The sequence below is a fragment of the Triticum urartu genome, chromosome 5A (assembly GCF_056163025.1).
Source record: "Triticum urartu cultivar PI428250 chromosome 5A, HENAU_Tu73, whole genome shotgun sequence".
Taxonomy (NCBI): domain Eukaryota; kingdom Viridiplantae; phylum Streptophyta; class Magnoliopsida; order Poales; family Poaceae; genus Triticum; species Triticum urartu.
Genome location: NC_141877.1, coordinates 350,371,706 through 350,385,712, shown reverse-complemented (window position 1 = coordinate 350,385,712; position 14,007 = coordinate 350,371,706). Strand labels below are relative to the sequence as shown.

The 14,007-nt window shown below is 43.9% G+C and overlaps 1 protein-coding gene across 1 annotated transcript; it reads right to left on the bottom strand.

Annotated features, from left to right (window-relative positions):
- Window positions 1-3,375: 3,375 nt before the first annotated feature.
- Window positions 3,376-4,497, bottom strand: LOC125508945 (ribulose bisphosphate carboxylase small subunit, chloroplastic 3). Its single transcript, XM_048673765.2, has 2 exons — window positions 4,192-4,497; window positions 3,376-3,981 (listed from the first exon to the last, which is right to left on the bottom strand). The coding sequence occupies exons 1-2, from the start codon at window positions 4,336-4,338 to the stop codon at window positions 3,601-3,603; spliced, it is 528 nt and encodes a 175-aa protein (XP_048529722.1). The 5' UTR covers window positions 4,339-4,497; the 3' UTR covers window positions 3,376-3,600.
- Window positions 4,498-14,007: the final 9,510 nt, after the last annotated feature.

Below are 14,007 nucleotides of genomic sequence, written 5' to 3'. Positions count from 1 at the left end.
TTGTCTTGGCGTAGATCTCCCCGGCAACGGTGCCAGGAATTGGCAAGTTGACGGGAGACAAATCTTGACTTGACTTGGCCTAAATCTCCCCAACAACGGCGCCAGAAATTCTGCCTGCTACCTCTTAAGCTTGCGTTGGTTTTTCCCTTGAAGAGGAAAGGGTGATGCAACAAAGTAGAGTAAGTATTTCCCTCAGTTTTAAGAACCAAGGTATTAATCCAGTAGAAGACAACGCACAGGTCATCGAATACATGCACAAACAAACACCAACTTGCACCCAACGCGACAAAGTGGTTGTCAATCCCTTCATGGTTATTTGCAAAGTGGGATCTGATAGAGATGGATAAACGGTAAAGTAATATTTTTGGTATTTTTGGTTTATGAAACAGAAAGTAAAAGATTGCAAAGGAAGTAAATAGGAAACTAAAATTGTAGATCAGAAACTTATATGATGGAAAATAGACCCGGGGGCCATAGGTTTCACTAGAGGCTTCTCTCAAGATAGAAATTATTACAGTGGGTAAACAAATTACTGCTGAGAAATTGATAGAAAAGCGCAAAGTTATGACGATATCTAAGGCAATGATCATGAATATAGGCATCACGTCTGTATCAAGTAGACCGACTCCTGCCTGCATCTACTACTATTACTCCACACATCGACCGACTCCTGCCTGCATCTATAGTATTAAATTCATAAGAACAGAGTAACGCTTTAAGAAAAATGACATGATGTAGTGGGATAAACTCAGACAATATGATGAAAACCCCATCTTATTATCCTCGATGGCAAGAATACAATACGCGCCTTGCTGCCCCTACTGTCATTGGGAAAGGACACCACAAGATTGAACCCAAAGCTAAGCACTTCTCCCATTGCAAGAAAACCCAATCTAGTTGGCCAAACCAAATCGATAGTTCGAAGAGACTTGCAAAGATATAAAATCATGCATATAACAATTCAGAGAAGATTCAAATAATATTCATAGATAAGCTGATCATAAATCCACAATTCATCGGATCTCGGCAAACATACAGCAAAGATAGTATTACATCGAATAGATCTCCAAGAACATCGAGGATAACATGGTATTGAGAATCAAAGAGAGAGAAGAATCCATCTAGCTACTAGCTATGGACCCGTAGGTCTATGGTAAACTACTCACACTTCATCGGAGAGGCAATGGTGTTGATGTAGAAGCTCTCCGTGATCGAATCCCCCTTCGGCAGGACGCCAGAAAAGGCCCCTAGATGGGATCTCACGGGTACAGAAGGTTGCGGCGGTGGAAAAGTGTTTTCGTGGCTCTCCTGGTAGGTTTTGGAATATTTGAGAATATATAGGCGCAAGAAATAGGTCGATGGAGTCAAGAGTGGCCCACAAGGGTGGGGGCGCGCTCTCCGACCTTGTGGCCACCTCGTGGCTGCCCTGACGTGCACTCCAAGTCCTCTGGATGTCTTATGGTCCAAGAAAAATCATCGTGAAAGTTTCATTCCGTTTGGACTCCGTTTGGTATTCCTTTTCTGCGAAACTCTAAAATAAGGGAAAAAACAGAAACTGGCACTAGGCTCTAGGTTAATAGGGTTGTCCGAAAAATCATATAAAATAACATATTAATGCATATAAAACATCCAAAACAGATAATATAATAGCATGGAACAATCAAAAATTATAGATACGTTGGAGACGTATCACACATCTTCACAAGTCCATTGTCACCACAATGGGCAGCAAGCTTCAAGCATGATCTCTTCGTGATGCTCCACTGAATTTGCACACGGCAATCTTGATGACGATCACCACTTGATGTCATCCTCCATGGGTTGTATGAGATCTTCCTCTTGACACAAGCCCTTGGAAACATGCCTAACCACACATAGAAGTCTCATGTAGACCATGGGTTAGTATACAAAGCGTAATGGACAATGCTTACCATACCATGGGATCCGTTGGTCCCACTCGGAACATCTTTTATGCTTTGTGTGTTGATCAACTTGATTCACTCTTTGACTTGGTCTTGATTAACCTTGTATCATGTCATCTACATGACCAATCTTTGGATAATTGCTTGAATAGCGCTTTGGTGGTCACATAAACTCCTTGATACCAACCCATGGACTTCAAGAAACGCCTATGGACAAATCCTTCAAATATAACTCAAGGAAACCATTAGTCCATAGAGATTGTCATTAATTACCAAAACCAAACATGGGCGCACCGCATGTTCTTTCAACTGGGCCGACAGTTACAGATATGTGCTCCTCCATGACCTTGTCCCACCGACGAGGCTCTTGTCAGCCCTTATAAAGGCATACCGGAGCCGGTAATTTGGTAGCTATCTTCATGGGATACAACACGATCAGGTGCTCACACAATTACTAGGATCATATCTCCCATGGCAGTAGGATCCCCAAAGTAGCGCTCGTGTCCTTAGCCCTTACGAGTGTCTAGAGGATGATAACATGATAGGGAAACATCGGGAAAGAAGTCGAAAGGGTGATGACGAAGGATGGTGTGATGAAGGCGACGTCTGACATTGATGGCGGGCGAGTGCTCAGGCGGCGACGAGGGAAGAATACCGATGGCCACAAACAAGGTAGCACCGCCGCAACTTTAATCATTCAAGAGATGCGATAGGGGCACGATACGTGGGCATGCATGGGAGATATTGGGAGGGTTCTTTTTTTTCATACCCATGGAATTGGTGACTAAATAACTATCAACTTGGGGAATAAACTCGAATACCTGGCCTCAAAAGCAACAAAACGATCTCTGAGATTAATTTCACCACTTCACTAGTTTTCTAGGTGGCTTGTTAATATTAAAGCACATTTAGCGGTTTTGATGTTTGGTTTGGCTTCTGGCTTATAAGCAAGAAAACCACAACCAATGCCTTACGAGACACAACAAGAGTATACAAACCATTTATACAACACTTCTATTATAGACTTTTTACCGGATAAATGAAATAACCGGTTTCCTTTGATAGATCTTGTTTTTCTCTAACTTCATTCGCTTCACACTCTAAAAATTATTAGAGCCCACTGTAATAATTTCATCTTTGCACCAAATTCAATACAACTTTCTCATTTTCCCTTTAATTATACTGTGGCCTGAGATTTAGTCCTATGTTGCACTTATAAATACAACTAATAAAATATTGTTGTCCAACCATACATTTTAGGGATACAAACTAAGACAACGTCCAACCGTCCACTACTAATAAAAAGTACTCACTCTGTTTCAAAATAAGTGTCTTAACTTTAAATTAGTTCTAGTATAAAGTTATACCAAGGTTAAGACAATTATTTTGGGATGAAGGGAGTAATAAGCACGGCGGTGGAGATATTTTCCATTGGTTACCATTAAAACGTATATAGTTGACATATTGTATAATATTATGCGTCCGTGCATATACATAGCCACCGATAGCATTCACATACGAGCATGCTTTCTCGAGCCATGTTGGTACATGAACATGGACATACACATATTCTTAGGAACAAATAAGAAAGATAAATGGAGAAGGAAAACCCAAAGCAATGTCAGAGTTGACAAAACTGCAATGGCACTTTATATATGGCCTGTCGTGAGTGAGCTGTTTAGGCCTTGCCGGACTCCTCGCAGCCCGGTGGCTTGAAGGCGATGAAGCTGACGCACTGCACCTGACGCATGTTGTCGAATCCGATGATGCGGACATACGCGTCAGGGTACTCCTTCTTGACCTCCTCCACCTCGTTGATCACCTGTGTGGCGTCAGTGCACCCGAACATAGGCAGCTTCCACATTGTCCAGTACCGGCCATCGTAGTACCCAGGAGATGCGTTGTGCTCACGGAAGATGAACCCAACCTTGCTGAACTCGAGGCAAGGCACCCACTTGGAGCGGATCAGGTAGTCGACCTGCTTGAGGAGGGCCTCCGTGCTGAGCGGTGGCAGGTAAGACAGGGTCTCGAACTTCTTGATGCCCTCGATGGGCCACACCTGCAAATCAGATTGACAGTCATGTATACATTAACAGACTATAACTCTAGTTCTGCACATATCAGATGGAGTAGCCGGCTAAATTGTGTGCTGATTGACGTCGGGATTTGAAACTATTGTATGTAATTGACCATATGAAAGTTCACATATGATTGTTATTGTCTTCCGTGAGGTAGAAAATGAGTAGAAAACAGAGACGATGTTGTTTACCTGCATGCACCTGATCCTTCCACCGTTGCTGACGCTGCCGAGGCTAGCGCCGTTGGAGCGGCGGCTGACGGGGAGGCCGGCGGTGGACTTGAGCCCCTGGAAAGGAGCGACGGAGGTGGCCGACGAGGCCATCACGGTGGGGGCCATGGCTGTACTATGTAGGTATATAGCTTGCTAGGAGGAGGCACTCTGGCTTGAGGACTGCTGCGTTGGGTCAGCAGCGGCTTATATAACCCTTTGGCCCTTCCTGAGCAACAACAAGATGTGGAAGGAGTGGCTGCCGTTCGACAGCGGCGATTAGCCCCCGCGCATCACCGGCGTCCAGATAAGGTCGGGATAAACAACCACATGTCTGCGCACCTTATCCTCTGCACCATAGAATCAACGGCCGTGTGCCATGCTGCTGGTCCTACTCCTTCCTGGCTACTTGCACTCAAGCCAATTTGCATTATTCTCTAGGTTTGCCGTACCGTATATATGGCGAGACAGTGAGATGTATCAGCATTGCTACTCCTACTAACTAGAGGTAATTTTTCTTTGAGGGAAACTAGAGGTAATTATATTGTGAAAGGGCATCCGCATTAGGTACGCTACCAGATTAATAGTGCATGGCAAACACGGCTTCCTTCATCTCACACGGTCAGTATGCCGCCTATGAAGTCATGACGGTCTCGAGTCTCAGCGCAGATAGTTCGTGAGATGGTTCTGTCACTGTGATAACCGGTCGAATTTGGTCACCATTTGTAATCTCCGTTTTTTATTCAAAAATAAGATGCTTCTACTACTTGATGCTCCCATGTAGAATTATATTTCACTGTTTTTTTAAGAATATATTAATATCGCGAAGATACCTATTACACTCAGCCTTTGGACATATAAGATGTCTCAAAGACATACAGGATACACAAAGCCAAAGGAAAAAAAAGATCCCACCATAGTAATCAACTCCTCTCATCAGCGCACAAAAACCATCACAAGATACAGCACACGAAAAATATAAAAGGTCTCCAAAAGCAACGCCTTCAAGAAGGAAACAATGCACAAGCGCTGTTGTTGCGTGATCCAAAATCTTAGGTTTTCACCCTGGAGAAGTCTGAGCTCTCAAAACAATTCCTTCTGCAAGGCAATTGCCAGGCACAACCAGTGAAGGCCAGACCATAGTTTTTCACCCTAAAAGTCCCGGCTCAGCACCCGAGGAGCACCACCAAAAATGAATCCTCCGGTGCTACCACCCCCACTTGACCCTGCTGGTCCTGAGAGTTATGAAACACCTGGGTGACTCCATCGCCTCGAAGACGCCGTCTGTCTAACTGATTCTCCGATCTCAGCCACCATGACCTTCTCCACAGTTGTTTACACCACAGAAATCGAGAAGCCAACATGTCCCATGGTGTCAACGAACAACAGAGCTTCGTGTCACGCCCTCATGGAACCTCGTACGCTGAAATGGGCATGCACAACCGAATTCTCGATCCAAATATCTTGGGCAAGATCTCCGACAGCAGTTCCGGAACACGTCGATGACTAGATCCAGGAGAACCGACCATGTAGGATGTTGTCGTGATGCGAGAGGAGCAAGAGGACCGCCACCTTTATTATCACGACAGCAGGCCCCCGCACCGCCCTGATCCAGCTCGTCACCGCCTAATCGCAGCCATGGGCCGAGCACCAACCCACCCAGATCCATATCAGATCTGGGGGGGGGGGGGGTCGGCACCTCCATGCACTGGAACACACGTGCATCCACCACTGTCCTCTCGCCACCCGCAAGCACCTGCGACCTGCGCAGAGGAGCGCAGTGCTGTCAGCCGCCGCAAAAGCCCCCAACTCGACGGCAGCGACCCAAGGACGCCAGAGCCCTGCTGCCACCGGATCCGCGTGAGATTTGCCCGGTGAAGACCATGGGCCGGTGGCAAGGGGAGGGGGAGCACATGGGATGAGGTCTTGAGTGGGTGTGGATTCACTGCTGCCCGAGTCGCCCCAGAGGAGGACAACGCGGGGGATGGGGTTGATCCCGCCAATGAATAGAGGTTTTTGATATGGAGACTTGGTCATCACGAGAATTATCTTTCAGTGTACAAACTCAAAGGAATACATTAAGTCTAGCATCACAAATTCATCACAACAATAACAACAACAATGATGATGATGATGTTGGAAAATTGTGTGATGACTAGCTATTGTCCGTGCCGTTACAACGGGGGCATACATATTTTATTGATTTTGTGTCTTCTGTATACCTTCCACCCACTATCTCTGTCTCACTAATCCAATCTCACCACCTATGTCAATGGCCCATCCGCTCACAGTACCCCTTCCACTTTGGAAAAATAAAATTGGAACTAAATAAGTGGAAGTACTACATTTTCCATGCGCCAAAGTGAAAAAAGAATTAGTTTCCATATTATTGATGAAAGGAGATGTGATGTCGAGCAAATAAGTTTGGAAATAAATCAGTAGGAGGGGATGCAAATTGATGGGAGATGTGGTGTTTGGCAAATAAAATTGGATAATAATCAGTGGGGTTACTACGTTTCCAATTTGCCAAATGAAAAAGGATTAATTTTCATATTACTAAAGGAAGGAGATGTGATGTCGGGCTACTAAAGTTGAAGACAAATCGGTGGGATGGTTGGACTCGAAGGATGAAAAAAACTAGAGGCAAGGAAGCAAACGACCTATTCCCCTTTAATAGTAGAGATATCATGTGTCATGCAATAAATGTTCATATACAATGTACATGACCTCAATTTTTTAATTAAGGTGGTACTTGGTTAGCCTTTGGCTCTGACTTTTTGTTCCTGCAGCAAGCTTGTTTTAGGCTTGTTAGAGCACGCCAGCTTATTTCCAGTTACATGCACTCCTACTTGGAAAAATTAGAAGAAAAATACCACATTACATGCATGGCCTACCCCTACTACCGCCCATCCCCCCAAAGAAACCTCCCAAACCAAATTCTCACATCACCCCCAAAACTATCCCAGCCCATGAACAGGACATGCGGTGCTAGATTTGCAACCGCTACCCTATCTCGGTCTCCTTCGACACTGACTATCAAAGCAATTGCCTCCACCTAATTCCTTCGGGCAAGGTAAGTGGCACAAGTTTTCTCCCAAGTTGAAGGTTCGGACTTTGGTGAAATATTTTTTCCCTGTTGCCCATCTTGAATCCATTTGCATCTTGTTTTCATATGTCACATTCAATGCCTTTACTTTATATTAAATGGATGTGAAAAGTGCATTTCTTAATGGTCCTGTACAAGAGGAAGTATATGTTGCACAACCACTCGGGTTCATCACCACAAGGACCGCGTCTATAAACTCCCCAAGGCATTGTACATTCTCAAGCAAGATCCACGTGTTTGGAATGCTCACCTTAAAGAGTTTCTAGCCGAGGAAGAATTTGTGATGGGGGTAATCAATCCCACTCTTTTCACTGAGACCCAAGGGTGAAAACCATGGCCAAAAAGTTTGAGATGTCATTGATGGGGCAATTGAAGTTCTTTCTTGGCTTTCAAATCAAGCAATATCCAGAAGTGATCTTTCTCTCACAAACAAAGTATATTGAAGATATTCTCACGAAGTTTGATATGACAAATGCCAAACCATGACAGGCACCTATGCCCACTACGTGGCATCTTGATTAAGACAACAATGGTAAACCATTCGATCCAAAGGCATATCATTCTATGATTGAGTTTTTGATTTATCCTTGGACATCTAGACTAGATATTATGTTGAGTGTATACATGTTGTAGGATATCAAGCTAATCCTAGGGAGAGACATTATTTGGTGGTTAAGAGGACTCTTAGATATCTTCACTACAAAAAAGACACATCCATGATGATACATATTTGTCGCAGTAGGTCACGTTTTCTGTCACCCATGGACATCTGTGACGGTTTAATGACAGAATCAAGATAGTCATACATGTGTTGTCGTGGATGAGTTCCATGACACTATTCACTTTTTCATCATGAATGTGTCCACTTTTATGATGAAAGATTACACGTCATGGAAATGTTTTCGTCAAGGCCCTTTGATAGTTTTGGCCCATTAACGGCCCATGGTGTCTTTGGGGCCAATTACAGCCCGGTGTGTCTTTACACTGGGACCAATTTGCAGCCTGATGTTTGTTTCAGGGTGTTAGTGCCTACTACTTCTTGAGCTTGCGTTGGTTTTTCCCTTGAAGAGGAAAGGGTGATGCAGCAAAGTAGAGATAAGTATTTCCCTCAGTTTGAGAACCAAGGTGTCAATCCAGTAGGAGACAACGCACAAATCACCTAATACCTACACAAACAATCAAACAATTAACTTGCACCCAACGCGATAAAGGGGTTGTCAATCCCTTCATGGTTACTTGCAAAAGTGAAATCTGATAGAGATAGATAAAAGATAAAGTAAATATTTTTGGTTTATAGATCAGAAAGTAAAAGATTGCAAAATAGTAGATCGGAAACTTATATGATGGAAAATAGACCAGGGGCCATAGGTTTCACTAGAGGCTTCTCTCAAGATAGCAAATAATACGGTGGGTGAACAAATTACTGCCAAGCAATTGATAGAAAAGTGCAAAGTTATGACGATATCTAAGGCAATGATCATGAATATAGGCATCACGTCCGTGTCAAGTAGACATAAACGATTCTGCATCTACTACTATTACTCCACATATCGACCGACTCCTGCCTGCATCAAGAGTATTAAGTTCATAAAGAACGGAGTAACGCATTAAGTAAGATGACATGACGTAGAGGAATTAACTCAAGCAGTATGATGAAAACCCCATCTTTTTATCCTCGATGGCAACAATACAATATGTGCCTTGCTGCCACTACTGTCACTGGGGAAGGACACCGCAAGATTGAACCCAAAGCTAAGCACTTCTCCCATTGCAAGAAAAACCAATCTAGTTGGCCAAACCAAACTGATAGTTCAAAGAGAATTACAAAGATATCAAATCATGCATAAAAGAATTCAGAGAAGATTCAAATAATATTCATAGATAAGTTGATCATATATCCACAATTCATCGGATCTCGGCAAACACACCGCAAAAGAGTATTACATCGGATAGATCTCCAAGAACATCAAGGAGAACATGGTATTGAGAATCAAAGAGAGGGAAGAAGCCATCTAGCTACTAGCTATGGACCCGTAGGTCTGTGGTAAACTAATCATGCTTCATCAGAAGGGCAATAGGGTTGATGTAGAAGCCCTCCATGATCGAATCCCCCTCCGACAGGGTGCCGAAAAAGATCCCTAGATGGGATCTCACGGGTACAGAAGGTTGTAGTGGTGGAAAAGTGTTTTCGTGGATCCTTATGGTGGTTTGGGGATATTTGGAAATATATAGGCAAAAGAATTAGGTCAGGAGGGTCATGTGGGGCCCACAAGGGTGGGGGCGCGCCCTCCATCCTTGTGGATGCCTCATGGCTCCTCCGACTTCATCTCCAAGTCTCCTGGTTGTCTTCTGGTCCAAGAAAAGTCAACACGAAGGTTTCATTCCGTTTGGTATTCCTTTTCTGTGAAACTCAAAAACAAGGAAAAACATAAGCTGGCACTGGGCTCTAGGTTAATAAATTAGTCCCAAAAATAATATAAAATAGCATATTAATACATATAAAGCATCCAAAATAGATAAAATAATAGCATGGAACAATCAAAAATTATAGATACGTTGGAGATGTATCAGTGGCCCATGGTGGAATTGGGTCAATTTGTCGCCTGGTGTGTCTTTCAGCTTGTTAGCAGCCCGTTGTGGAATTGGGCACATTTGTCGCCCGATATGTCATTCGGCCTACCATGGTGGACTTGGGCTCATTTGTAGTCAGGTGTACCTTTCGGCCTGCTAATGACCCATGGTACACATGGGCCCATTTTGGTTTGATGTGCCTTTCACCCTGTTAACGGCCCGTGGTTTCCTAGGTATAATTCCGGTCTGATCTAACTTTCAGCCAGTTAAAGGGTCGTGGTATCTTTTGGCTCATTTACTGCTCGAGTTGTCTTTTGGCTTGTTAATGGCCTGAGATATGCTTGGGACAATTATGGTCTAAAGTTATTTCGGCCTATTAATGGCCATTTGTAGTTTTAGCCCCACCATATATTTTGGCCCGGTAATGGCTTGTGATGCTTTTGGGCCCATTTAAGCCATGTGGTACATACCGGACCATGAACGGCTCGTGTTGATTTTGGCCCAGTTAGGTTTAGTAGGATTATCAGCCATATAGTTTTGGAGCTGCATAGGACCTAATACGTGTTTCGGCCCATGCACAATGTTGGTGTCCCATCTAAGGAGCCTCTCACCATGATGTCACTCGGCCTGATGGGCCTGGCTGAGAACCCCTTGTCAGTTCTATCCTGGGCCACTTTGGGCTGCCCATGGCATATCATATGAAGGTATGGCATATCGTATGAAGGTTCTAGACGACTTGGCATACACGACGGATTACACCTCCTCATACGTAGCCTACTAGGATCCATGTGCCCTAGGACCCCCCAGTATGCTAGATAAACCGAGGGACCAGGCTTGTAAATAGAAAACTTACAATCTCTCAGTACTTTGTACTCTCGATACACTCCAACATGATAAAACACAAGCAGGAGGTATTATCTCCCCTAGAGAGCCCAAACCTGGGTAAGATCCCTTGCCTATCTTATCATGTCGCTAGCCTAGCTAGGATACCCTACCGAAGGATCAGCCAGATTTAGCTTCGGGAATGGTGGCCATGCAGGTCCTTCTAGCTGAATGACTTCGTGTCGTGATGGGAGTAGGGATCAATGCTCTGATTGGTTCCGGTGCAATCTTTATGTCAGGCCAAATGTTCGTCTCTAGTGGCATCACCCTTGTCGCCAACTCGACAGGCGATCTCGGCCAGGCCAAGGCCTTTGATCTAGACTAGATCGTAAGATTCAGTGACATGGAGTACACCGCAGATCTCCGAGTAGAGCTAATCTTCTCGGGCTTGGCTTCTCACTGGATCGAGGAGTAGTAGATGCAACATCTCTGATCTTATTGTTAAATTGGATCATGGATTTATCATAGGAAGTCAATTTTCTTCACCCACCCACCACCCATCCCATCACCAACGTTGAAGATCATACCTACGTCCTCAAAGGAAACACCGATGAGGTCAAGCACATGGAAGAGGAGATCGGTGAGTCTGCGGACAGCCGACCACCAGCGAAGGTGCCCTCAAGCAAGTGGAGGAGACCTCTACCTACGAGATCTACATGGTGGTGGTGATTACAATGTCAATGATGACAATGGAGACGCCAAAGGAAACAATGACAATGGCCCCAAGAGTCCTCCGCCTGATGTGTCACAGCACGAGGGGAACCCAACAGTGAGTTCGATCCCTCTGATGAGGAAATCTGCAACAAATCACTTGGCATCCCGCGCCATGACGGAGGTCAGGAGAGGCTAATCAGGTTGTCCAAGAAGTTCATCAGGGATAATGAAGAGTTTCTTGCAGAGGCTCAGGTGGTTGAAGAATGCTAGCAATAGGTCCTCCAGTTCGAGGAAGATCTGAAAGATAAGAGGTAGATGGCGACTAGGAAGGTACTCCCTCTATAAACAAATATAAGAGCATTTAGATCACTATTTTAGTGATCTAAATGCTCTTATATTTCTTTACAGGGGGAGTACCAACCAAGCATGGAGGAGCCTGATAAAGGACTTGGATGTTGTGGCAGACCACAGTGAGGTAAGTGCGGTTTCTAAACACACGTGGGCCAAAGACCTGCACCCCGGTGGACAAGATCGGCCTCCCAGCCGTAATGGCTAGATAGCCGATAAGGGAAAATGCTCTCCCGTCAAAGCGGGACGTCGCACAAAAAGCCATGCTAACGCATCTCACAACATGGGCGGCTCGGACACCCAAAAGTTGGGACAAGTTGAGCTCCCACCCCAGGAGGCGCCACTCAAAATCTCCCAAGGATGACGCTCCTCGGACGATCTATGATAACCCACAGGTGTAGGGGATCTATTATAGCCTTTTCGATAAGTAAGAGTGCCTAAACCAGCAAGGAGCTAAAGGTAGGATTATTATTCTCTCAAGTTCTATCAACCACTGATACAACTCTACTCACACCGAACATTTGCTTTACCAAGAAACAAGAAATAAATCTACTTGGCCGGTATGAAAATATAGCTTTGCAAGATAATAAAGTACTTATAAATAAATGTTAGTTTGTTGATTTGTAAAATAGCAATAGTGTAAAGAATTGTCCCTGGGCAATTGGGTATGAAACTAACGTGATAATCATCTATTACAGTTTTTATGCGGGAGAGGCGTACTCTAACATGTAGCAAAATCCATTGACTACAAATACTTATGATTGGAACTCTAGCAAGCATCTGCAAATACAAAAGATTCATTAAGGTAAAAAACCAACCATAACATTAAGATATAAGGTCCCTCTTAATCCCATATGCAACAACTCACAAACTAGGGTTTAGGTTTGTATCACTCCTGCAACCCAACATAAGAAAATCGATCACATATTGCAACACCTTGCAATGTTAATCCCACACATGTACGCAAATGATGGGCACCATAGGACATCACCATAATAACATACAACTCCAATCAACCATAGCATATCACAGTTAACCCATAGGACAAAAATAAACTACTCAGACATAATAGAGATGTAACAAATCATGGGATAATAATATATAGCACCAAACACCAAGTTCAAGTAGAGATTACAACGGGTTGTGTGAGAGTAAACCATTTCATAGAGGGGAGGAAGGTGATGGAGATGATGATGACAATGATGAAGTAGATAGAGGCGATCGTCGCGATGATTGTTCCCCAGGCGGCACTCCGGCACCACCGGGAGAGAGGGGAAGAGGCCCCTGATAACCCACAAGTATCGAGGATCATTTGTAGCCTTTTCAATAAATAAGGGTGTCGAACCCAGCGAGGAGCTAAAGGTAGAATTAATATTCTCTCAAGTTCTATCGACCACCGATATAACTCTACGCACACTAATGTTCGCTTTACCTAGAACAAGAAATAAACTAGTTTACATCAATAAAAATATAGCTTTGTGAGATAATAAAGAGTTAGTGATGTTCTAATGAAAGAACAATAAAGTTAATATAGCGAGTGTGGAAAAGTGGTGGTCGGATGTGCGGAATTTTCCCTAGCGAATTGATAACTAGACAGATAATCATTATTGCAGTTTTATATGCGGGAGAGGCCTAAGCTAACATACTTTCCATTCTTGGACCATATGTTATTATGGTTGGAACTCTAGCAAGCATCCGCAAATACGAAAGCTTCATTAAGGTAAAACCCAACCGTATCATTAAGTAAAAAAAGTCCCCTTGATCCCATACGCAACAACTCACGAACTCGGGTTTAGGTTTTGGTCACTCCTACAACCCACTATAAGAAAATCATTGACATATTGCAACACCCTACAGCGGCAACCCCACACACTTGCGTGACATGGCGGGCACCATAGGACAACACCAAAATAAAGCATGCAACTCAAACCAATCATGATCAAGAATCAAGCCATAGGACAAAAAGAAACTACTCAAACATAATAGAGGTGCAACAAATCATTGGATACTATATAGCATAAAGAACCATGTTCAATTAGGGGGTACAACGGGTTGCGGGAGAGTGGACCGCCGATTATAGATGGGGGAAGGTGATGAAGGTTGAAAGATCATGGATGTCGCCTAGAGGGGGTGAATAGGCGCTTTAAAATAATTACGGTTTAGGCTTGAACAAATAAGGAATAAAACTAGTGTTTAATTTGTCAAGCACAAAACCTAAATTGACTAGGCTCACTTAT

Excerpts from the sequence above, each read along its gene's own strand:
- LOC125508945 (XM_048673765.2), bottom strand. The coding sequence starts at position 4,338 with ATGGCCCCCACCGTGATGGCCTCGTCGGCCACCTCCGTCGCTCCTTTC. Across the intron at positions 3,982-4,191 it reads GAAGGATCAGGTGCATGCAG|GTGTGGCCCATCGAGGGCAT; the intron begins GTAAACAACATC and ends TCTGATTTGCAG.